At 37.9% G+C, this 24,545-nt stretch overlaps 1 protein-coding gene across 8 annotated transcripts in view; it reads left to right on the forward strand.

Moving 5' to 3' along the window:
- CACNA2D1 (calcium voltage-gated channel auxiliary subunit alpha2delta 1) overlaps nt 1-24,545 on the forward strand; it is a 930,857-nt gene that overhangs the window by 874,094 nt on the left and 32,218 nt on the right. For all 8 annotated transcript variants that reach the window (XM_077469511.1, XM_077469509.1, XM_077469512.1 and 5 more), the window contains 7 exons: nt 884-968; nt 2,116-2,178; nt 4,430-4,533; nt 4,825-4,911; nt 10,949-11,016; nt 15,823-15,864; nt 20,531-20,602. In XM_077469511.1, the coding sequence (XP_077325637.1) occupies nt 884-968; nt 2,116-2,178; nt 4,430-4,533; nt 4,825-4,911; nt 10,949-11,016; nt 15,823-15,864; nt 20,531-20,602 (521 nt within the window). The remainder of the gene's footprint in view (nt 1-883; nt 969-2,115; nt 2,179-4,429; nt 4,534-4,824; nt 4,912-10,948; nt 11,017-15,822; nt 15,865-20,530; nt 20,603-24,545) is intronic.

A 24,545-nucleotide genomic window follows, 5' to 3' on the forward strand; every position in this document is an offset into this window, starting at 1 on the left:
TACCGCTAATCACTGAGTCTCTTTGACCTCTTGTTCTGACACTCAAATTGCCAAATTGTTATATCTGTAGAGGTTTTACAATGTGCCACATATATTCAAGCACGAGGAGATTTGTCACCATTTGAATCAGTTGGGAATTATACCTCCAGCCAGTTTGACATTGGAATACACAGACACCCATCTGGGTGTAAATTCACCCCAAAAAAATTCTCCAATCTGCATAAAGTGAAATGGTGATATTGCAGTGGGGAGTTTTTCCACTTTTCTAGATACCTATTGACCAGTCATTTTTTAATCACATGCATTTGGAGTCGGCATTTTATGAAAAGTCCTTCTGTTGCATAGGGAAATGTACCATCGTTCTGTAGTAGTAAATAATTGCCACAGTGGTTAACATTGCATTGATACTTAAGGCTTTTGTTAGTAGATTTAATTCTATACCTAAATGAGCAATTAACCCTTTCAGTGCTTGCACAGCCCCCCACATTTTTTATTTTTTTTTCCAGAGTTGGGCTTTAAACAAAGACTTAATCATCCAGAGCCAACCCTTTGAAAACATAATGGAATAAGATTGAACAGCATAACATAAGTCACTGCCTATTATTTATTTATGCTTGATTACAAATAAAATGAATGACACATTTGACAAATTTGAAAATCAGATTAGAAACTCCTATCATTATTACTCAGCATAGCATGTGATTCTTCCTTTACCAATGTTTAATTGTTTAAATGCCTCAATCCCTATGGGAAAATAAAGAGACATGAGACTAGATGATGTGAGCATAATTCCAGAACTAATTTTACCATGTAATCCTAAACAGTTTTTTTTTCATTTATTTTAAACATTGACTTGTATTTTACTTTATTTTACCTAAAATAGGTAACAAAGAATTAATTAACAGAGCACTACTGGATGCAGGGTTGTCATATGATCTTGTTCAAAACCACTGGAAGGGTCCATTACCGTAAGATTTTTAATTTTATTTTTACATTTATAATTCAAAAACCTTGATCCCTGGATAAAGGAACTTGTATTTTAAAGAGATTGTATAAAATTAAAAGCCATATATTTCTAATTTTTTACTAAATCAGGTAAATATTTGAAACATTGCATTTACATTTCCAGCTAGCAAGTAGAATTCTATAAACCCATTCTTATGATTCAACATTAGACATAACAGCTTTGCTGAAAAATCCTGTTTTTCATTGAGCTTAATAGTTGCAATTTTAACTTATTCACCAGAGGAGTAACTGATCTCCGGTCCTCTTTGCACTGTTCATATGAGGCCATGTGTACAGTTTAAATTGTAAACCAAAGCTATAAAACTTTAATTTAAAAACATATACATGGAAACAAAATTATCCAAACCCATTATAGTTTGCCTTTTAAAAGGGGCATATGTATTACACCCAAAAATGCCTTTTTTTTAAAAATTTTAGGAGACACTAATAATTTGGATTAGCTTCTTTGAGATTTCAGTGGTAATATTGCAGTTGTCTCCATCTCCCAGTCTTGGATATTCTCCTCTCTGTCCGCTGTCGGCAGCAGGGACATTCTTACTTCTCCTGCTGATTTACAATAAGTAAAAAGCCCAACACGGAGCAAGAGTGGTGGATTGTTATTGGCGGGTCCATTTTACCTTTAAACAAATCTGTTCTTTGCCTATGCAACAGGTTCATTTTAATGTATGCTTCCCTAGCAGCACCCACCCACTTTCTCTTCTTCTTGCTACTTTGGTCTCCCATTACTTCTGGTTATGGAGAGCATGCCACTTGCTCTCCTTCTTTTTGCATATGACAACATTGGTGCTTGATTGTCGGCTAATCAAGGGCACGTCACTGTTCCATTGCTGAGAGAAAGTAGCAATGACTTGAAAAAGTAAGGAGAATGAATTGCTTGCTTTTTCATACTACGAAGGACTTCACTTCCACAAGTGAATGGAGTGGCAGGGTATGAAGGAAACCTCTAAGCAGCTGGTGACGCTGGCTATAAAGTTAACTTGTTTCTTTGTACTGTATAGAAAAAATAAATTGATTTTCTTAATTACATTTATATATAACAAATACTGCTGTTTAGTTTGGCATTCGTTTATAAATGTTTTACTCTTTCAGAAATGGGGTCACTGCCAGATTTGTATCTACAGATGGTGGGATTACCAGAGTGTACCCAAAAAGGTAATGCACCATTATAATTGCCTTAGATATATATAGGACATTCATTTTGAAATATTATACAGTACAGTATAAACAGAGATGCCTGTTAATTGACTTCTGCATTGATAGGTAGTTGGCTACTTTTCAAATAGGAACGTAGCTTGTTTGATTCACATGCAAAAGCAGTGTATGTGTACAGTAAGCACAAATAATTCAGTTTCTATATAAAAATTGGCACTAGTATCACATTTATAGAATCATGAAGCATCATTGTTGCTTTTAACACTTTACAACTGTCACTCTAGTCTACTACTGGCACTCATTAATAATATATAAACAGCATTTTTAATATGTGAACTTCCTTTAGAGTGTATGGCTTTTACTGATCCTTACCAACTCATATAAGCAAGGTTATATCAGAAAAATAAAAGTTTTAAGGTAACTGCACACATAATATTGCTAATAGAGATGCAGCTATTTAGAATAAAATGATAAAGTAATCAAAATTAGATGGCAATCAGAATGTACATTGTACATGTATATATTATGTTGTCAACACTTTTTCTAATTACACTCATCATTTTCAAATGTAAAACTATTTCAGTAAACATTCCAAATGTACAGCTTCATCATTATACAGATATGACAATCTAATTACTGTAAACCGTAAAAAAAAAAAAAATATATATATATATATATATATATATATATATATATATATATATATATATATTTACACACACACACTGTATTTATTGGTGTATAACACTCAGCTTTTCACCCTGAAAATCGGGTGCAAATAGTGTGTGCATGTTATATGCCGATACTGCAATTTGGGCTGACTAGGAGGGAATGGGGAGGGCGGCGGGACGAGAGCCATCTGATTGCATACAGCGAGAATCTCCTGTTTACTCAGCAGCTTCTGCAATAGGAAGTCCCAAAAGTCAGGTTGCATTGATGGCAATGGTGAGGCTGCAGATGGGCTTTGATCAAGCTGCAATGATGGGCACTTGTGAGGCTATAGATGGGCATTGATCAAGCTGTATTGATGGGCAATTGTGAGGCTGCAGATGGCATTGATCAGGCTGCAGATGGGCAATGGTGAGGTGTTATATGCCGATAAATACGGTATATATATATATATATATATATATATATATATATATATCTTTCATGTGTACATTACATTTCTGCTTTAAAGGGTATTCTATCTTGAAACCACCTTTTATAGCCATCTGGAACGTTTGTTAAAAGTGTCCAGCAGTTTTGATTATTTTTACAATTTAGGAATATGACTCATGCTGCTTTCTGGATACAGTTGCATTATAACAGTTGTGTTACAATGGAGGCCAGGAAAATAAACCCAAGTCTGATAACATAAATATATAGCTAAAAACACATTAGGAAACCAAAAGAGATATACAGTTTATTTCAAGTCTATGAAAATAAGACAAAGGCTGCACTGAAATTCATGCTCATACTCATTAAATGAATAAAATATATGTATTGCTATATGTAGCATCAGTCTGTACAGTAAACTTGCAAAATGAAATACGGTACATATTTTTCCTATTGCTTCCTTCATGAAGATATATAAGTAGGGTCCTAACTGTGAATTTACATGTATATGAAGTTCTACTACACACACACATACACACATATGCACACACGCATACAGTATGTACACACACACACATACAGTATGTACACACACAGACACACGCACACACATATGCACACACACATACAGTAGGTACACACACAGACACACGCACACACATGTGCACACATACATACAGTATGTACACACACAGACACACGCACACACATGTGCACACATACATACAGTATGTACACACACACATACATTATGTACACACAGACACACACACACTTGTCATGTCTTTGGCACAAGTAAGAAATTAAAAGATAACTAGACTGGATGCTATAGATCATACCTACTGTACACTAATTAATTATTAAGACCCATAGTGCATTATTTACTTTATATAAAAATAAAAATCATCTTCTTAAAGAATTTGTTACTTACAGACACCTAACTACCTGAAAAATATTTTCAAATGCATTCATTTTTAGTAATAAAGATGATTAAAATATTTGTCTGGATTTGAGTATTCAGCTTTATATTTGCAATATAGCCCCCTGCCCCTCTGATATGACATTGCAACATTTATGAATAGCATTTATATATTCGTTCTGCTTTGTACACATTTTCTCATTTACTATTTTGGTTCAATATTTTTATTTTTAGCGCTGGGGAGTACTGGTTTGAAGATCCTGAAACATATGAGGACAGTTTTTACAAGCGCAGTTTGGATAATGACAATTACATTTTTACAGCCCCTTTTTTCAACAGTAGGTTTTCGCTAATCTTTATAATTTCATGACTATTGTTTTATTTAACAAAGAACATCTCACACATTTTGTCGTTTTTATAAATATGATAAAACTATGCTCTATAATCTTATACCCCTTTGGCTGTAAAAAAAACCCCCAAAAAGTCTCAACTGTAATCTTCTACTAAAACTCCAGTCTGTTATAAAGGTTGCAACTTGGTTTAGAGATCTGTCTTTCTTGTAGCTTTCTGCTTGTGTCAGCTCCTGTTTCGGTATACATTTTATTCACTTTGTGCTGTTTTTAAACTAGGAACTGGGATGCCTTCTTACGAGAGTGGTATAATGGTTAGCAAAGCTGTAGAAATAACCATTGAAGGCAAATTACTTAAGCCTGCTGGTGAGTAGTATTTACAATTAGAGCTGTATCATCATTAAACTGTGCACATCACTTTTAGGACAGTAGAACACATCTGCATTGCTGAATCCCATTGTTTTTTTTTTTAAGCACAACAACTCTCAATGGGGCCCACAAATGTATGCTTTAGCCTAGCTAAAAGATGATAAGGTCTTAAATAAGAAGTAAGGTCAATGCTCTATTGGCCCTACTTCTGCAATGGGTCACAGAAATGCACTTCGTTCTGTACTCCTGTGACCCATTTCAGCCAACAGCAGGCTAAAGTCCGCTGTCAACTGATGATATTCAACCATTCAAGGCTCTGGATTGATCCCAACTTTAATGTCCTGATCCACCCAAATGCTTTGACCAGAAGCTTTCTCAGGCTCTCAGCATTCCTCTGAGAGCCTGAGCCAATCATTTCTGCCCCCTGTAAAGCCCAGCACTCCAGTGAGGGGCAGGGCAGAGAGTCGGAGACTGACAGTCATTGGCTCTCTGCTCACTGAACACCAATAACTGAGAGATCAGTGGCCTTTGATCGCTCAGTTCTTGGTCTAGAGGCAGCAAGGGACAGCTGCAGCTGGGATCAGTGCTGCATCCACCTAGGTGATTTTTAATGTTTGTTATTTTTGATTCCCGAAGTTCTCTTTTAACCACTTCAACACAGGGCACGTATACACCTTCCTGCCCAGGACAATTTTGAACTTTCAGAGCTGTCGCAATTTGAATGAGAATTGGGCAGTCATGCTACACTGTACCCAAACTGAATTTTTGTCATTTTGTTCCCACAAATAGAGCTTTCTTTTGATGGTATTTGATCACCTATGCAGTTTTTATTTTTTGCTAAACAAATAAAAAAAGACTGAACATTTTGAAAATTTTTTATGTTTTGCTTTTGTTTCTGTTATAAAAGTTTGTAAATAAGTAAGATTTCTCTTTCACTGATGGGCACTGGTAAGGCGGCACCATTGAGGTGGAACCAATGAGCAGGCACTGACTGACAGGCACCGACAATGGGCACTGATATGCGACACTGATGGGCACTGGTAAGTGGCACTGATGGGTGGCACTGATATGCAGCACTGATGGGCATTGATAGTCGGCACTGGTGGGCACTTGTGGGTGACACAGGTGTGCACTGGTGTGCACTGATAGGCACTGATAGGCGGCACTGCTGGGCACTGGTGGGCATTGATACGTGGCACTGATGGGCACTGATACACGGTACTGATATGAGGCACTGATGGGCATCCCTGGTGGTATTGGCAGTGGTAGGCATTGTCAGTGGGCACTGATTGGCAGCTGCCTGGGCAAAGATGTGCATTTCCCTGGGGGTCTAAGGGGGCATACCTGGTGGTCCAGTGTGGATGGCCATCCAGGTGGTCCTGGGCGGCATGGTGGGGGTCCTGGGAGGGATCCAAGGGGAAGGCTGCCCTGACACCCCGCAACAATGATCGTCACGATGCATAATATCCTAAGGACCTCATATGACACCCAGTCAGGATATTGAAACCACTTTGCCACCGTCATTCTGCTATATGGCAGGCGGCAAGTGATTAAAGTTAAACTTCACTCTCTCAATTATTATTGATTATTTTGAATCTTTATACTGCCAGAATTAGTAAATAAATAGGAAATGATATCATAATTATTTGTTTTAATTACATTTCGTCAGTTACTTCCTAGTGTCAATGCCTAGGCAAATGATGTCATACATCCCAAGAGTCTTCAGGAGGGGAGGAGGGGTTTGCTGAGCTAAGGGCAGATGGATTCCAATTAGTAAATGCTACATAATTCATCTGCCCTTACTCAAGATGGCCACAACCTGAAGTGCTAGGAGGTGTCTTTAAAAGTGATTTTATAGATGGCTGAGTTTGCTTTGAATAACAAAAATGTACAAAATAGCATTTTTGGTTATTAGTGCTCAGATGCAGTGTAAATCAGCTTTAAAGGGATTGTTAAGTGGATTTTTTTTTTTTTAAATAACAAACATGTTATACATACCTCCACTGTGCAGCTCGTTTTGCACAGAGTGGCCCCGAACCTGCTCTTCTGGGGTCCCTCGGCGGCTGTCTCGGCTTCCTCCCGCAGGTGCTTCTCACGTTCATGCGAGCTCCCTCGCATGGTGAGAAGCATCTGCGGGCGAGCTCCCGTGATACAGCCGGCGGCTATAGCCGGCGGCTATAGCCGCTCGCTGTATCACACGGCCCCACGCCCCGGCGCTCAGCATCAGTGGATGTGATTGACAGCAGCGCGAGCCAATGGCTGCGCTGCTTTCTATCCATCCACTCCAGCCAATCAGCGGCCAGGCTGAACGGTGGAAAGGATGTCAGGGGACGAGCGCGGGACTTTCGAGGGGTGAGGTAAGTAAAACGGGGGCTGGGGGCGCAGGCACTGTCAGATGTTTTTTCATTTTAATGCATAGAGTGCATTAAGGTGAAAAAACATTTACCTTTACAACCCCTTTAAGGTTAAATGGTAACAGCAATGAAGCAGGGCTTGCATATGCACCAAACACATGCTGTTACCTCATGTAGATAAATAGAGTTCTTACATAGAAAAATATTTTTATAACAGTAACACACACCAGTAAGATGATTTACATTTTATTGTAGCTTACCAATTCTTAGATGTGAAGACTGCAGTCATTTTCTTTTTCAGGCTTTGCTTCTTTTAATTTCACCTGGTAATCTAGCCAGTAAGTTTTTCAAAAGAACAACCTCCCCTGCAGAATGTAACAGTTAAAGAGATGAGACAAACAGATTAACACTAGCGGGGGTGCATACATTGATCAGATTTTGTTTATTTATGTAATACCTTTATCCCAAAAGGAAAAAATAAATAAAAATAAACGTTTCCTGTAACTGGCTATAAAGTATTATCTGGAGTTTGGCTTCAATTTGTTAGTGTATCTAAATCTACTAGTACATCTAACACTCTCCTCCCCTCAGACTGTCAATGCTGCTGTTCAAAGGTGCCCCCTGTGCTAATTCAGCCAGAGTGGGGGCACACTAATAAAGGAAATGTGTTACATGCCAGATCAACTGGTGAAAATAGAGGCAAAAAATCTAAGAATGATACAGCCATCACACCTAATGATTGGTAAGTTGCAATATGCTACATTTTTGGTTTTGGCTTCAATACCACTTTCAAACAACACTGTCAGCTTGCCCATGCAGAGAAAAGTGACAATGATTTTGCCAAAGACACTCCCCTGCTCTTCCACCTCCCTTACACTTAGATTGCCAGTGCCCCACCACCACTGCTTCCACCTTAGCAACCAGCAACAATACCTACCACTTAGGTATATGACATTTAATGTATACCCTTCTCTTCAAAGAAGTCTATCCTGCTTCTAACTAACACTGTTTTACTTCCTCCATCAGCTAATCCCCACACAGCTATTACCTTTTGTATCAATTGCCCCTTCCTTTTTAGATTGTAAGCTCTAACGGGCAGGGACCTCTGATTCCTCTTGTACCAAATTGTAATGTAACTGTAATGTCTGCCCTCATGTTGTAAAGCACTGAGCAAACTGTTGGCACTATATAAAACCTGTATAATAATAATAATAATGTATATGACGTTCATGGAAGAGAGCTCTGTGTTGGTAAACAGCACAGAGCTCTGTACACTGACAGGCGATCTTGCTGTTTTTTTCATTCCCTGTAAAAAAAACAAGATTGCTTAGTAAAAGCAGCACACATTACACACATTACACATTGTTAGGCACACAGGTAACCCCTCGGTTGCCCCTAAATGTTAACCCCTTGCCAGCCAGTACAATTAGTACAGTCACAGTGTATAGTATTAGCACTGATCACTGTATTAACCTCCTCAGCGGTAATCCCGAGTCTGGCTCGGGTTGGGAATTTCATTACAATAGCGGTAACCCCGAGCCAGACTCGGGCTTGCACCGCTCGATGCAGGGGAGGACACAGGTAACGTTACTTACCTTGTCCCCTGGATCCAGCGATGTCCCCCGCGCTGTGTGATCGAGCCGTCCTGCGCTCGATTCACAGTGCCGAATGCCGCCGAGCTCCGTTCCCTGCGACGTTACGACGCACGGGAGCGGAGAACGGCGGCAAATTCAAAAATGTAAAAAGACACAAAACACACACAGCACTGTAATCTTACAGATTACAGTGCTGTAGTAAAAAATACACACCCCCTTTGTCCCTAGTGGTTTGTGCAATGCCCTGCATGCACTTTTATATTATAAATACTGTTTTTTACTGCTTGTAATTTGGAGATTGTCCATAGCAACCAAAACATGTCCCTTTTTCATTTTTTTTGGATTTGATTACATTATTGAATAATTTTTATTATTCTTTATTATATTATAAACTTTATCATACCCGGGATGTCCGCTAGACTCTGGTTTGAAGAGATTTCAGAGCGTTATTCCTAAGAATTACAGGACTACAAAATAAAAGCCAGATTTCCATGCAAAATAATTGTACCGCTTTCAGCACCTTATTCCAGACTGAATCATACCGCCAGGGAGGTTAATGCCACTATTGATGTCAGTGTCAGTTAGTCAGTTAGTTTACTCCTCAGCCAGCATCAGCTTGGCCACTCTATAAGTCGCTGATTGCCGCCATTACAATTATTAAATAAAAAAAATTAAAATTCCACTATATATACCATAGTTTGTAAACACCCTGGGAGTCATTTACGAAAAGAAAAATCTATCTATCTATCTATCTATCTATCTATCTATCTATCTATCTATCTATCTATCTATCTATCTATCTATCTATGAAAGTGCACTTGGAAGTGCAGTCGCTCTAAATCTAAGTGGTAGATCTGAAATGAGGTGAAGCTCTTCTGATTTTATCATCCAATCATGTGCAAGCTAAAATGCTGTTTTTTATTTTCCTTGCATATCCCCCTCAGATCTACAGTGACTTTACTTCCAGGTGCACTTTAAGTGCACTTTCAAGTGCATTTGCAGTGCAAAGTGGATTTTCCTTTAGTAAATAACCCCCTATAACTTTAATGCAAACCAAAGGCATGTAGCAGAATACATTTTGGCCTAAATTCATGAAGAAATTTGATTTTCTATGTTTTTTTATTGGAAATGTTTTATAGCAGAAAGTAAAAAATTTATATTTTTATTTTATTTCTTTTTTCATTTATATAATAAAAAAAAGCATTGGTGATAAAAAAAAAGCTCTATTTGTGTGAAAAAAAAAGTATATACATTTCCTTTGTGTACAGTGTTGTATGACTGCACAATTGTCAGCTAAAGTAGCGCAGTGCCTAATAGCAAAAAGGGCCTGGTCAGGAAAGGGGTAAAATCTTCCAGAGGGTGAGTGGTTAAGGAAAGTAGAATTGCAGTGTTTTTAAAAAAAATGGTAATGACTGCATACAGTTTGCAGATTTGTATTGTATCATATTTATTAAAAGTAATTGCTTTTTTAGTGAACTTATTCTTTTTTACCTTTACCCTTCCTCTCCTCTAGCACTTGTGGCATACTTACCTACAGCATTACTGCTCTGTGATCTGTGCAGCCTTCCTGCCAGTGAACAGCCCCTGGCCAAAACCTTCTGAGCTGTAATCATGTGTGTGAAACGTAGATTCCACTTTTTTTTATATGGGAATCTTGTCGGCTAGGCTGTGGCCCGGCTTTCCATAAAAGTGAATAAAAACTTTAGAGCACAAGTACACCCTAGAAGGTTTATGAAGAAAGCAGACAGAGACTGTAGAGTGCAGGGTAGACAACACGGTAAAGATCTTCTGGCAGTAGTGTTGGAGGTAAGTACAATCTATGCTGAAATATTGTGAAAGGGGAGGGAGTAGAAAACACCAATAGTGCCAAAAGTGAACTTATCCTTTAACCCGAATAAGTCTGCGGGGTCATTTATTGGTTAGAACAAGCTGAGTAAATGTATTTTCAGCTTTCGCAATGTAGCTGTTGGCTGCTAGATTATACAATCACAAAATAAAACTTTTACAACTTTCCTGGAATAGTAATTTGTTTAAGACACTTACAAATATACACAGTTACAGGAATTTCACTTATTTGCATTTTAGTTGTTGGAGTTAAAATTAACTTTGAAAACTGGAAGACGAATTTTACAAATGCTACCGCCAAAGAATCGGTATGTATGTATTTTCATTTGAATCCTTCAAGGGGAAATGTGTGGTGAGAAAAAAATCTGAACTATTAACTCTAATATGTGTGCTAAGCTTATCAGGGCTGTAGTCCATAAATGACAATTGGGCAAGGCTAATAATACTGCTTGAGATTTCACTGCAGCAAAGTGCTCAGGATTATACAATGCTTACTGGATTTCTGGCAGTATCAAAACAGGCGTTTTTTTGCACTTTCAGAACAAAAAATTTTTAACGTTTACTTTTAACAAATAAAAACGAGCAAAAGTTAATAGTTACATACACTTTAAAAACTATTTACAGGTAATTAAATATAATATGTAACCAAGAAGTAAATTGTCAGTGCATAGTGGAATTCATAGCAACCCTACAATACCCTTCCTGTTGAAAGTGTACTAAAGCTGCTTACATACTGTATACTAGATAGCAATCAGATTTTTAAAGCACAATGTCATCAACTGTTTGTAGGAGGGGTGACCTACATCACTATGCATGGCTTGTAGGTTCCTAAATATTCCTAATACACTTTTCATTTTTTGTTTACAAACTTTTTATAAAAATAACAGTATACGAGAACAGACAAATGCCACAAAGATGACATAGGGATACAAAGCAATACAGTAAGATTGTAATAAAGTGATATATGCATACTGAGTTGCTCAATATAACTGTCAATACAACTGGATCAGCAAATAAGGGTTGTCCAATGGCAGACAAATCAAAAATCAAACAGATATATATATATATATATATATATATATATACTATAATCTTCAAAAAAGAAAATAGAGGTAGGTGTGGAGCTGTTCATTTAAATAGCTTAAATAATTAGTGATATAATGATGTGCCTAGTACAATTAATTAATATAGCTTGTGAAAAAAATAAAAATAAAAAAAATAACATTTATTGTATGTAATGATATAGATGTAGAAAAATGCAGAAAAAATGCACAAAATTATAATACAAGATGTGATACTACACACAAAATTTACAAAATTAATCCATAGAATATAAAAAAAAAGTCCATGATTGCATGAAAAAATGCAAAATTAATTATATATCTCCAACGCGATCAGATGTTTACAACGTGAATATACTAATACAATTTAAAATGTTAATATAAAACAAATATAAAAGTTCATAATCCCAAAAAGATTAAGTAGATGAAAGTGTTTTGTGCTGGTGAAGGAAAAAAAAACCCGCTGCTCTAGTTCTTCTTGGAAGGTGCACACAGCATACGTGATTTATTTGTGCTCTTATTGTGATTGCACTCACCAGAGATCATTCCCCCTCCTGGGGTATGGAGCATTCACAGTGTTTGCCACTGTGCAGCACTCTGGAAAATTAGCCAATCCTAGATGTCCTGGTAATGTTTCCCTTACGCACCGTACAAAAGAGAGAAGGATCCCAATAGTGTAATATTGTAAAACGCCTTGTTTGTTTGTAAAAAAATGTGTGGAAATGTACTAAAATTTAACATGAAATATAAAAGCATCTACTGCTGACACTGTCGCCGTCAACCGGAAATGACGCAGCAACGTCTGTGTATCTCAGCTCTACTAGTTTTGACGTACTGACATCTTCTGGAGCATACTATAATCTGCGAATGGACTAAGTATGTGCATTGCACGAAGACTTTATGGCATCTCAAAAGAAAACATAATTGAAAACCAAAAAGAAAACACTGTCCGCATGAGGACAAAAAAAAGAATAAATCAAAACATAAATCCATTACATGAGAACAAAATGTCATGGAGCCCATAGCATTAGAATCTACTCAATCTGAGTGATGGTAAATGAAACATAATGTAAAAACAAATAATGCTCCCATGCTATCACTACAAAAAGCTAAATGGACAAGGGATGACTGCTGTAAGCGCTGATTAGCTGATCCGTAGCTGATAAGGTATAATATCTAGTGCTATGATGGTGCTGCACTGTCAGATAATAACACAATAAAGGTGTAGTACAGCATAAATGGTATAAAGAAACATGCTATATATCCAAAAAATGCTTCTCATAAATATACTGTAAAAAAAATATCTCAATAAATGTGCAAATGAACAAACAATAATAATAAGTTCACACCATAATTGATGCCAAAGAGTGTGTGCTGGTCGTACATAAACAGCAACATGACAGCTTCATAAAAGTTAATGTGGTATTAGACCAAAGATATAGTACAAATTGAATGGAAAGAATAGGCACCAGTCACTTTATTCGCCATGATGAACTAAGAGAGGTACTTATCATAACATTGCACTTCAATTTATCAGACCCTTAGTGTCTGTTGTTTTGGAATTGTCACTATATTATTAATTTGTATTCAATTTACACGATATCTTTAGTCAATATCACTGTTCTACTGTTCTGAAGCTGTCAAGTTGTTGTTTATGTATGACCAGCACGTACTTTTTGGCACCACTTATGGTGTGAACTTATTATTTTTGTTTGTTCATTTGCCACTTATTGAGATTTTTATTTTTTTGCAGTATATTTATGAGAAGCATTTTTTGGATATATCACATTTTTCTTTACACCATTTATCCTGTACTACACCTTTATTGCATTATTATCTAACAGCACAGCACCATCATTGCACTAGCTCAGTGATGGCGAACCTTGGCACCACAGGTGTTTCCCATGATGCTCATGCACTCTTTATTGTAGTTGAGCATCATGGGAAATGTAGTTCCAAAACATCTGGGGTGCCAAGGTTCGCCATCACTGCACTAGGTAAATGAACCATGGGTCCCATTTTGCATAAAAAGATTTGGAATCATGTAATGTATGACATTTTTTTTCTATCAACATAACTTGGTTGATACGTGAATTTACTTGTGAAAAAGGCTACCACAATAGATTTCCAGTTTAGGGTAACTGCCCATTGCATAGCTACACAGGTAGTATGTATAAGTCTCAACAAGTGTTTGGGGACCTAAGGGATTTTACCAAACAGAAGGCAATGTTCCTGTGTCAGAGCAAGATGTCTGCCCACCAATGTGTCAATCAGGGTGAATAACTCTCTCCAGGTAGGTAAACTATCACACTCCCAAAATAGTGGTAGGAAAGAACCAACAAGAGCGCAGCCACGAAAACAGGAGGGGAGGCCTGAGGGTAAATAGTATGTAGGCATGAGGGAGTGTAATACCAGCATCTAATACACCTTTTAAAACAAATGTTCTACCAGTTATGTATTAGTTTAGTGATTAAATCATATTATCTTAGGACAGACAATCATATTAAAGACTCATCTGCATTGTACTATAGGTCTAATGCCTTGTACACATGGTCGGACATTCCGACAAAACAAAATTTTGTCCTAAACTGGTGTTGCATACACACGGTCGGACAAAGTTGACGGAAAATCCGATCGTTCGGAACGTGATGACGGAACTATGTTGAGGCTAGTAGCCAATAGCTCTGGTCTCGTAATTTCATCTGAACATGGCGTGGCACTTTGTCTGATCGGAATTTTCTACAAACGATCGGAATTTCTGACGCAAAAAAAGTCCGATAGAGCCCACACATGATCGGATTTTCCGACAATATAATCCGATCGGACCTTTTCCGCCGGAATTTCCAACCGTGTGTACAAGGCATAACTCTTTGGATATGCTTGCAGGAATTGTACAGAGGTGGCCCAATCAGTGTTCTTCTGCTTCTTTATTGTCAAACCATCAGAGACAAAGTGGGCAGATAACACCACTGAATTCCTTAAAGGCTAAGTTCACCTTTAAAAAATAAACTTCCTGCCTTTATCTCTGTACAAGCTTTCAGATGGAGAGCTGAAGAAAGTGTAGATGAATGATGAGTGCAGTGCATTACCACTTATATATACCACTGAGAACTACAAGTCCATCTGCTGCAGTGGAAGATGGGTCTTGTGTTTCACTCATTCACAGATCTCTGTATGAATGACAGAGCTGTGCAGACAGAGCCCCGCACAGCCATGCTGATTTCAGAGAAGACCCCCCACATGCTTTCATTGGGGGGGTTGTTCTGTGGGTGGGTGTGGTTGATCAGTAACATGTTACACCCTAAATATGGGAGTAACATGTATCATGTTGGAAAAGGTGAAGTTAGCCTTTAACCATACCAGAGAAAGTGGTGTCATTCTTCTCTCTACACTGTGTGGGCAGGTTTTGCTAATCAAATGTGGTTGAACAGGATCATAAATATTTTGGAAGGTAGAATTATTCATATACTGTATATAGTATATTCAAACATACAACATATATAATATGTGCGTTTTTACTTTTGCAGCTAGTTGTTAATATGAGTGATAATCAAATACTGGATATTGAAATTTATCTAGATAGCTTGAGAATTCCTGCAAAGTAAAAATATCACAAGAAATGCATGAAATGCAGACATGAGTTTCATCATAGAACCACATAAATGAAATGCTGATCTTCTGAGCAGCACAATTCATTTCTGCCTTGAATTGAATCAATTGTGACATTTAACATCTTGCAACTGTCAGTATGTATCACAAGCAAATACCACTATTGCGCTGTCCTAGAATTTTCAGGCTTCTAGATAGTCTCTCATAATTACAATTTAGGCAATATTTTAATAAATAATTAAAGCATTCTTTAATTGTTCTATTGACAGATCATAAGTAACAAATATCTGATATGTTTGCCATATACTTGAACTTCTGTTTTTGAAGGGGGATATCTGCTTGTATGTAAAAGAATGTGCTGTTGTCTTGAGTTCAGACCAAGTGCTTGATTGTATCCCTCTGAGCATGTCTTAATGAATACATTTTTCCATTTCCTCTCTGCAGTGTAAGATCGATGAAGTCTGTAGCTGTGAACTGGACAGCTCGGTAAGAGTTCTTGAATTTGAGTAAATTAGGATTTTGCTGCTACAGCTGTGGTTTTCCCAGCTGAGAAGACTGTGCTCACTGATAATTTTGGAGGAAATATGATATATACAGTTTAAGTAAAATGTTTTTTAGAGTATTCTTTGTGGAAAAGTTTTGAAGTCAAATGGCAGCATCAGTTTATTTTTGCTAGCTCATATATGGTGATGGACATTTATGTAAAAGTGAAAAATTAGGCTATTTTTAGAGCCCTTACTGTTGAAAAATTTCCATTAGATATTATTAATGTCTTTCCTTCTGTCATAAATGTGTATGTCTCAAACTGCTTGCTGCCTGGTACAACATTTAAAGCAAACCATGGTTAGAGTGAACTTTGCTAATGTTACCCCCAGTTGCCATTATGTGCCTCTAATTTTGTAAAACTGTGGCCCCAGCATGTCCTGAGAGCCTTCTAACTCATGGTAGAGCAATGTCACATTTTATAAAGGTGGTAGGACATACTTACATGTCCTGATGTTACTTACCCTAACACCATAGGATAGTTCACTTTATGAAAGGTCTGGGGGATTAAATCACATACAGGGGACATTAGAAGCAATAATGTTTATTATTATTGTGAGAACCCAAATCTTGGGGGACTTTGCTTCTTTTATTTTATCATGGGCTTTTAGAGGCTAATAATACATAACGTCTAAAATCTCAGGAAAAATAATATATAGTCTCAAAAAGTATGCATTTGGGTTATCTATTGGATTTTGTACACAGACGTATAACTGTTTCATCTAGTGGCTGTGTATCAGCTAATGTTATTAGAAACCTTATTTATTGACGTTAACCACTTATTGAAAGAAAGCTGTTCATTTTTGTTCTAAGGAAGGGTGCCCTCTGACTACATTAATCTACCTTTAATTTTAGAACTAGTATAAGGCACATGTGCATGCTCCTAGTTCTTACACCCTGCACTTCTCTTAAAATAATGATAGAGAATTAGTCAACATGATGATCATATGATCATAATGACAGTGATTTTTGGTTATTAGGGATGAGCTTCGAGTTCGAGTCAAACGTAAGTTCGACTTGAACATCGGCTGTTTGAGCATTCAGCGAAGATTGAACATTATGGGCCATTCACGCCAAATTCAAGTGGCGCGTCACGGCCCATAATGCACTACATCAGTGGTGGCATTTGTTAAAGAGAGAGACAAATTGTGTTCTGTTGCTAATATACTTCAGGCAGGCAGTCGACACAGTTAGATAGCTGCAGTGTATTGTGTATATCCCGGTTTTGTGTATATATATATATATATATATATATATATATATATATATATATATAAAAATATATATGCGCTGTATACAGTTTAGCTTCATCTCACTGCAGACCGTTCCTGGTGTACTGTCGCTAATATACTTCAGGCAGGCAGGCGAGACAGCTGCAGTGTATTTAGAATATATATGCATCCCGTCTTTGTATATATAGGGTGTATTGTTTCTAATATACTTCAGCCAGGCAGGTGACTCACTGAGCTCAGTGCAATTAATATATATATATATATATATATATATATATATATATATATATATATATATATATATATATATATATATATATATATATATATACAGTGGGGATATAAAGTTTGGGCACCCCAGGTAAAAATGTGTATTAATGTGTAAAGAAGCCAAGGAAAGATGGAAAAATCGCCAAATGGCATCAAATTACAGATTAGACATTCTTATAATATGTCAAAAAAGTTAGATTTTATTTCCATCATTTACACTTTCAAAATTACAGAAAACAAAAAAATGGCGTCTGCAAAAGTTTGGGCACCCTGCAGAATTTATAGTATGCACTGCCCCCTTTGCAAAGCTGAGACCTGCCAGTGTCATGGATTGTTCTCAATCATCATCTGGGAAGACCAGGTGATGTCAATCTCAAAGGTTTTAAATGGCCAGACTCATCTGACCTTGCTCCAACAATCAGCACCATGAGTTCTTCTAAGCAGTTGTCTAGAAAACTGAAAATAGTTGACGCTCACAAAGCTGGAGAAGGCTATAAGAAGATAGCAAAGCGTTTTCAGATATCAATATCCTCTGTTCGGAATGTAATTAAGAAATGGCAGTCATCAGGAACAGTGGAAGTTAAAGCAAGATCTGGAAGACCAAGAAAAATATCAGACAGAACAGCTCGCAGGATTGCGAGAAAAGCAATTCAAAACCCATTTTTGACTGCACGATCCCTCCAGAAAGATCTGGCAGACACTGGAGTTGTGGTACACTATTCCACTATAAAGAGATACTTGTACAAATATGGTCTTCATGGAAGAGTCATCAGAAGAAAACCTCTTCTACGTCCTCACCACAAAAATCAGCATTTGAACTTTGCAAATGAACATATAGACAAGCCTGAGGCATTTTGGAAACAAGTTCTGTGGACCGATGAGTTTACAATAGAACTTTTTGGCCGGAATAAGCAAAGGTATGTTTGTAGAAGAAAGGGCACAGAATTTAATGAAAAGAACCTCTGTCCAACTGTTAAGCATGGGGGTGGATCAATCATGCTTTGGGGTTGTATTGCAGCCAGTGGCACAGGGAACATTTCACGAGTAGAAGGAAAAATGGATTCAATAAAATTTTAGCAAATTTTGGATGGTAACTTGATGCCATCTGTGAAAAAGCTGAAGTTAAAGAGAGCATGGCTTCTACAAATTAATAATGATCCTAAACACACCTCAAAATCCACGGGGGATTACATCAAGAGGCGTAAACTGAAGGTTTTGCCATGGCCTTCACAATCTCCTGACCTCAACATTATTGAAAATCTATGGATAGACCTTAAAAGAGCAGTATGTGACAGACAGCCCAAAAATCTCAAAGAACTGGAACACTTTTGTAAGGAAGAATGGGCAAAGATACCTCAAACAAGAATTTAAAGACTCTTGGCTGGCTAAAAAAAGAGTTTACAAGCTGTGATACTTGCCAAAGGGGGCAGTACAAGATATTAACTCCGCAGGGTGCCCAAACTTTTGCAGACACCATTTTTTTGTTTTCTGTCATTTTGAAAGTGTAAATGATGGAAATAAAATCTAACTTTTTTTGACATATTATAAGAATGTCTAATCTGTAATTTGATGCCATTTGGAGATTTTTCCATCTTTCCTTGTTGGTAGAGTGGATGACCAAGCTGTCCTCAACCTCCTCATCCTCTCTCACCCAGGCTCAGGGTACTTTGTCTGCCAAAGCAGCTGTCAAAGCGGCCTCTTCCCTCGGCTCAATGGCATCAGTCACTCCTTCCCTAGCCTCACCATGTCCTGAGGAGTCCCCCGAACTGTTTGACCACAGTGTTGGGTACATGCGGCAGGAGGATGCACAGCATTTTGAGGTGCTCCGATGCTGGTACCCAGCTTGAGGAATGCAGTTATGTGAGCACAGAGAGAGGGGGTGCCCAAGAAGGACAGCAAACTGGCAGTCATGTTCCCCCAGCTGCAGCATACTGCCAGGTTTGCTCCAGTGATGAGGAGGGAGGGGATGATGAGGTCACTGACTCTACATGGGTGCCTGATAGGAGAGAGGAGGAGGGGGAGGCACATCTCCAATGAGGCAGAATCCCCTCCAGGGGCCAGCTTAAGGGCAGCCAACCAAATGCACACCACAGAGCTCTGCTTGCGCAGGGCGCTGCTGTCTGCACGTTATTCCAAAAGTTCTTTGGTGTGGGCCTTTTTTGAGACATGTGCAGCAGATTGCACCGTTGCTATTTGCAACATATGTCTGAAGCGTATCTCGCATGCCAAAAACAGCAGCAGCTCGGGCACCACATGCTTGACCAGACATATGTCAACCTGCCATGCAGTCCGATGGCAAGCATACATAAAAGACCCACACCAAACAACAAAGCGGACCTCTTCTTGCTCCTCATCAGCTGGGATCTCCAACCCCACTATACCTTCAGTCCTCTCAGAAACCTGCACTGAGAGGAATGAAGGTGTAGAATTAGGTGTGTCACTGCCAAGTACTTGCGGGCAATCTGCTATCAGTACACCAACGTCCGATTGTAGCAGGCAAATTTCCCTGCCCCAGCTGCTGCACTGCTGAAAGAAGTTCACTCCCAGCCATCCACATGCCCATTGGTTGAATGCTAGCTTGGCTAAATTGCTAGCACTTCAATTGCTGCCTTTTCAGTTGGTAGACTCTGCCCCCTTCTGTGAATTTGTGGAATGTGTGGCTCCTCAGTGACAGGTTCCCAAACGCCAGTCCCATAGACTTTAACGGGGTTTGAAAGTTTGCGCAAACTCTTGGCCCGTTCACAAGTTCTGGTGCGAACCGAACCGGGGGGTATTCGGCTCATCCCTAGTGGTTATCATATGAGGTTTGTTTCCAAGAAAACAGAGTTCCAATTCAACCTTCTGTGTTTTATCTAAATTGTATTAGAAGGTGGTACAACAGATCACACTAGACAGTACTGTTACTAATTGGTAGCTGGGTTGTACTCACAACAGTACCAGTAAAATAGGATAAGTGAGGATAAAAAATCTGGAATTATTTTTTACGAGAACACAGATATACAGTAAGTATTGTACATATGTATTCCAATCAACAGAATATAGGATATGTGAGCATGTAAGATCAGTTCATGTACAAACTGACCTCTTTATACTGACTTATTTTATAGCAATTGGACTGCGTAATTCTTGATGATGGTGGTTTTCTTTTGATGTCAAATCAGCAGAGTTACAATTTACAGGTATGTACCTGTAATTTTATTTCTTGTCTACTGGGAGGAACTGCACTAATCTGTAAACGTCAATGCAGTTTATAGTTGCAAAACATAACTGTAAGCTTTAATATGATTTTTTTTTTTTTTTACATCAGATTAGTTTTAAAGATAACTGCTTGTGAAATATGTATTGAAAATATATTTAAAAGTGCGTGTTGGTATTACCAAACCCAGAAACACCTTACATATGGAAGTATTGTTTTACACATACAATTTGTAGAAATGGATAGCAGATGCTAAGCTTTTGTTTAAACTTGGCATACAGCAACAAAGACAGTATGTATGCTAATCTTTTCACTTGAACTGGATGACTTGCAAATACTTTTCTATGTAGAGTAAAATAATAATTTTGCAAGGGATAGTCTTCAGAATGTATCTTTTGAACACATATATAACAAATCTGACAAATATGAAATTGAATCCAAAATGACTTTTTTTATGGGAAATGGCCATGTAGACTTTTTAAAGGTTATGCTCATCTTTAGAAAAAAATAATGAATGTACATTTTTTGCAGAAGAAATGTCCATTTATTACTTTTTCACATAGGAGCCTGCAAAGCATTGATCGTGGTTGCAATGTCAGGCTCCTGCAGATACATCATCCAGCTTTTTGCCTGCACCTCCATACTGGCTTTCAGAAAGCTGCAGAAAATTTCAGTGGACTAAAAGTGCACTAATCAGCGCACCTGTCGAAAATTACAATTCTATCTGTCATGGTGTCAGACTGTACTTGTAGTTTATTCATTCAAAATGTTACAGCAGCTTTTGGGGGGATAGAACATGTTACATGTTATACCCTAAATTCGGTGAACTATTCTAAAGAAGCTCCAAGTCTAAAAGAATTTTTTTTATATACAGTGTATATAGCAGCTCGCCAATCAATCACCAATGCGGTGGCTGCATTATTATTATTTTTTACACTTTTTCCCCTACTTTTTACCTGCCGATCTGGCCAGTAAAATTGTTGTTCTTTCAAATTCCTGTAGCTTCCCTGGCAGTATTCCCGAGTTTGGCTCGGGGTAAGATTTAAATACCATAAGTGGTATTCCCGAGCCAGACTCAGGACCACATCGCTGGATCCATGGAGGGGTTTACTTACCTTGTCCCCTGGATCCAGCGATGTCCCCCCACTGTTATCTGCGAGCTGCCCTCCGCTTGATCTGTCACAGTGCCGAGCTCTGTTCCCTGCGAGCATTGCACTGCACGGGGACGGAGTTCGGCACCAAATTCAAAAAGTAAAATACACAGTATAGATACAGTATACTGTAATCTTACAGATTACAGTACTGTATTAAATAATTTCACATCCTCTTTGTCCCTAGTGGTTTGTCCAGTGCCCTGCATACAGTTATATATTATAAATACTGTTCTTTATGCCTGGAAACTGGACATTGTCCATAGCAACCAAAAAATGTCTCTTTACATCAAAAGTGGTTATAGACCAGCTAGAAAACAGTGATAATAAATTAGAATCACTCGCAGAATTGAGCGATAGTAATATATATATATATAGATATATATATATATATATATATATATATATATATATATATAGATATATATATATATCTATATATATATATTATCATTTATGATTTCATATTTAAAATTTTATCATACCCGGGATGTCTATTAGACTCTTGTTTGGACAGATTTAAGTGAATTATTTCTAAGAATTACAGACCTACAATATAAAATGCCAAATTTCCATGCAAAATAATGGTACCGCTTTCAGCACCTAAAATCTGAAATAATCATACCGCCAGGGAGGTTAACAAACCAAGCTGTCCAGCAAAATTGTAAATTAGAGGAGTTGAGACAGACCATTTAACACTGGCAGTGGTTTTCACACAATTAGTTTTTTTTTGTTTTTTTCATTTGGTTAAAACCTTTATACCAAAAGAAAAATAAACAGTTTCTGTACCTATTAAAATATGTTAGCTGGAATGAAGCTATAATTTGTAAGTCATTTATATAAAGTTTATCTCAATCTACCAGTCCATCTAAAGCCCCATACACACTATCAGTTTTTCTGCTGAGTTTTTCCTTCAGGTTTACCAAAACCATGTAGTGCAAGGGCCTGCCTGATTGCATGCACATTGAAACTCCTAAGGTTTGACCTCATATTATATCGTTTTGGTAAATCTGAAGGAAAAACTCAGCAGAAAAACTGATAGTGTGTATGGGGCTTAACACTACCCTCTCCTGGTAATGATGCTGTCTGAGGGCCTGTCTACTGCCTATAGATAGAGAAACTGTCCTAAAATAGGAGGAGTATTGCTGGCCAGATTACCTGGTGAAAATAAAAGAAAACTAGCCTAAAATGAAAAAAAAAAAAAAAAAAGACAGCCATCTCATCTAAAGATTGGTAAAGTTCAATATATGAAAAGTTTGTCTTTGGGTTTGAAAAAAGGTTTTAATGCATACCGTACCTTTTATTAAAAAAAAAATCAAGTTAAAATTCAGTTGCACATGATTGTATATTCAAAGTGAACACCGTTTTATCTTATTTACTATGCTAAGTGAATATTTACTGGAAAACATACTCTGAGGGATTGATTTACCAAAACTGGAGAAGGCAAAATCTTGTGCAGCTGTGCATGGTAGCCATCAGCCTCTAACTTCATGTGATACTAAAGTCCCGTTTATTTTTATTTAAAAATAACAATCGTGTTGTACTTACCTGCTCTGTTCAGGGGTTTTTGCACAAAGCAGCCCCAATCCTCCTCTTCTCAGGTCCCTCTTCAGCACTTCTGACCCCTCCCTCCTGCCAAGTGCCCCCACAGCATGCTATGGAGGCACCCGGGCCACAGTTCCATTTATCCATTCAGATACAGAGCCATGGTGAAGCCCCGCCTCCTCTCTTTCCTCATTGGCTCACTGACTTTGAATTACAGCAGCGGGAACAAATGGCGCCCACTGTGTGTCTCAGCGAAAGAGGAGAGAGCGTTTCGGACAGCCTAGTCTGTCGTGCAACATCACTGGAATGGGATGGGTTCAGGTAAGTATTAGGGGGGCTGAGGGGGGCTCCTGCACACAGAAGGTTTTTTATCTTAATGCATAGATTGCACTAAGATAAGAAAAAACCTTCTGCCTTTAGAACCACTTTCAGCTTATTCAATTAAGCTTTGACAAAAAAAAAAAAAAAAGAAGCTGATTTCTATGTAGTGCTGCTCTAGATTTGCACTCTCCAGTTTTAGTAAATCAACCCCTGTGTTCCATTGTTTTCAGAGCGCTCAGCAATATCTAATAATATTTTTTTGGCTTAACTACAGATGCTACTGGGAGTGTTGCTCTTAGACTGCATTTTTCAATGTGAACATGTAAACGTTCATGCAAATGTTTGCATTTGTACAGCGTAAATGGGCCATATGTGTGGTCTCTGCTGCCTAGTGAATTTAGGGCTGAGACAGCAACAGAGTGTAGGCCACAATGGAAGCACTTGCCCATTCTGAATGACTGAAGGGCAAGGTAATTGTGTGCATAGGCAACTGCTACTGCTCAGACATTTTTAATGTGTAGATCTATGTGTTAATAAGTGATTCATATAGCTGTGGTGTAGAGGCAGAAAGTAAGTAAGTAGTAAGTAGAGGCTTTGCGCCAATTAGTTAAATAAAGAAATGAAAGACCGCTGCGTTCACTAAAATGGGTTACTTCTACCCAAAAATAGTTATCTGTGTTTGGTAGTGCCGCGAAGTATATAGAGAAAAGAGAAAACGGGAGAGAAGTAGATGAGAGAAATATAATAGGAAGTGATTAATCACTTAAATGGAGACAAGAAAAATGAGATAGGGATGTAGAAATGGACATATATTATGTCTAGCATATACATAAGATTACACTACAGGATGAGCGTGGTATAAACCAAAATAGTACTGGTAACAGTAATCCAAACTGAGTGAGGTCTAGG

Source organism: Lithobates pipiens, unplaced genomic scaffold (assembly GCF_037356315.1).
Source record: "Lithobates pipiens isolate NorthernLeopardFrog02 unplaced genomic scaffold, aLitPip1_a1.2 Scaffold_8, whole genome shotgun sequence".
NCBI lineage: Eukaryota > Metazoa > Chordata > Amphibia > Anura > Ranidae > Lithobates > Lithobates pipiens.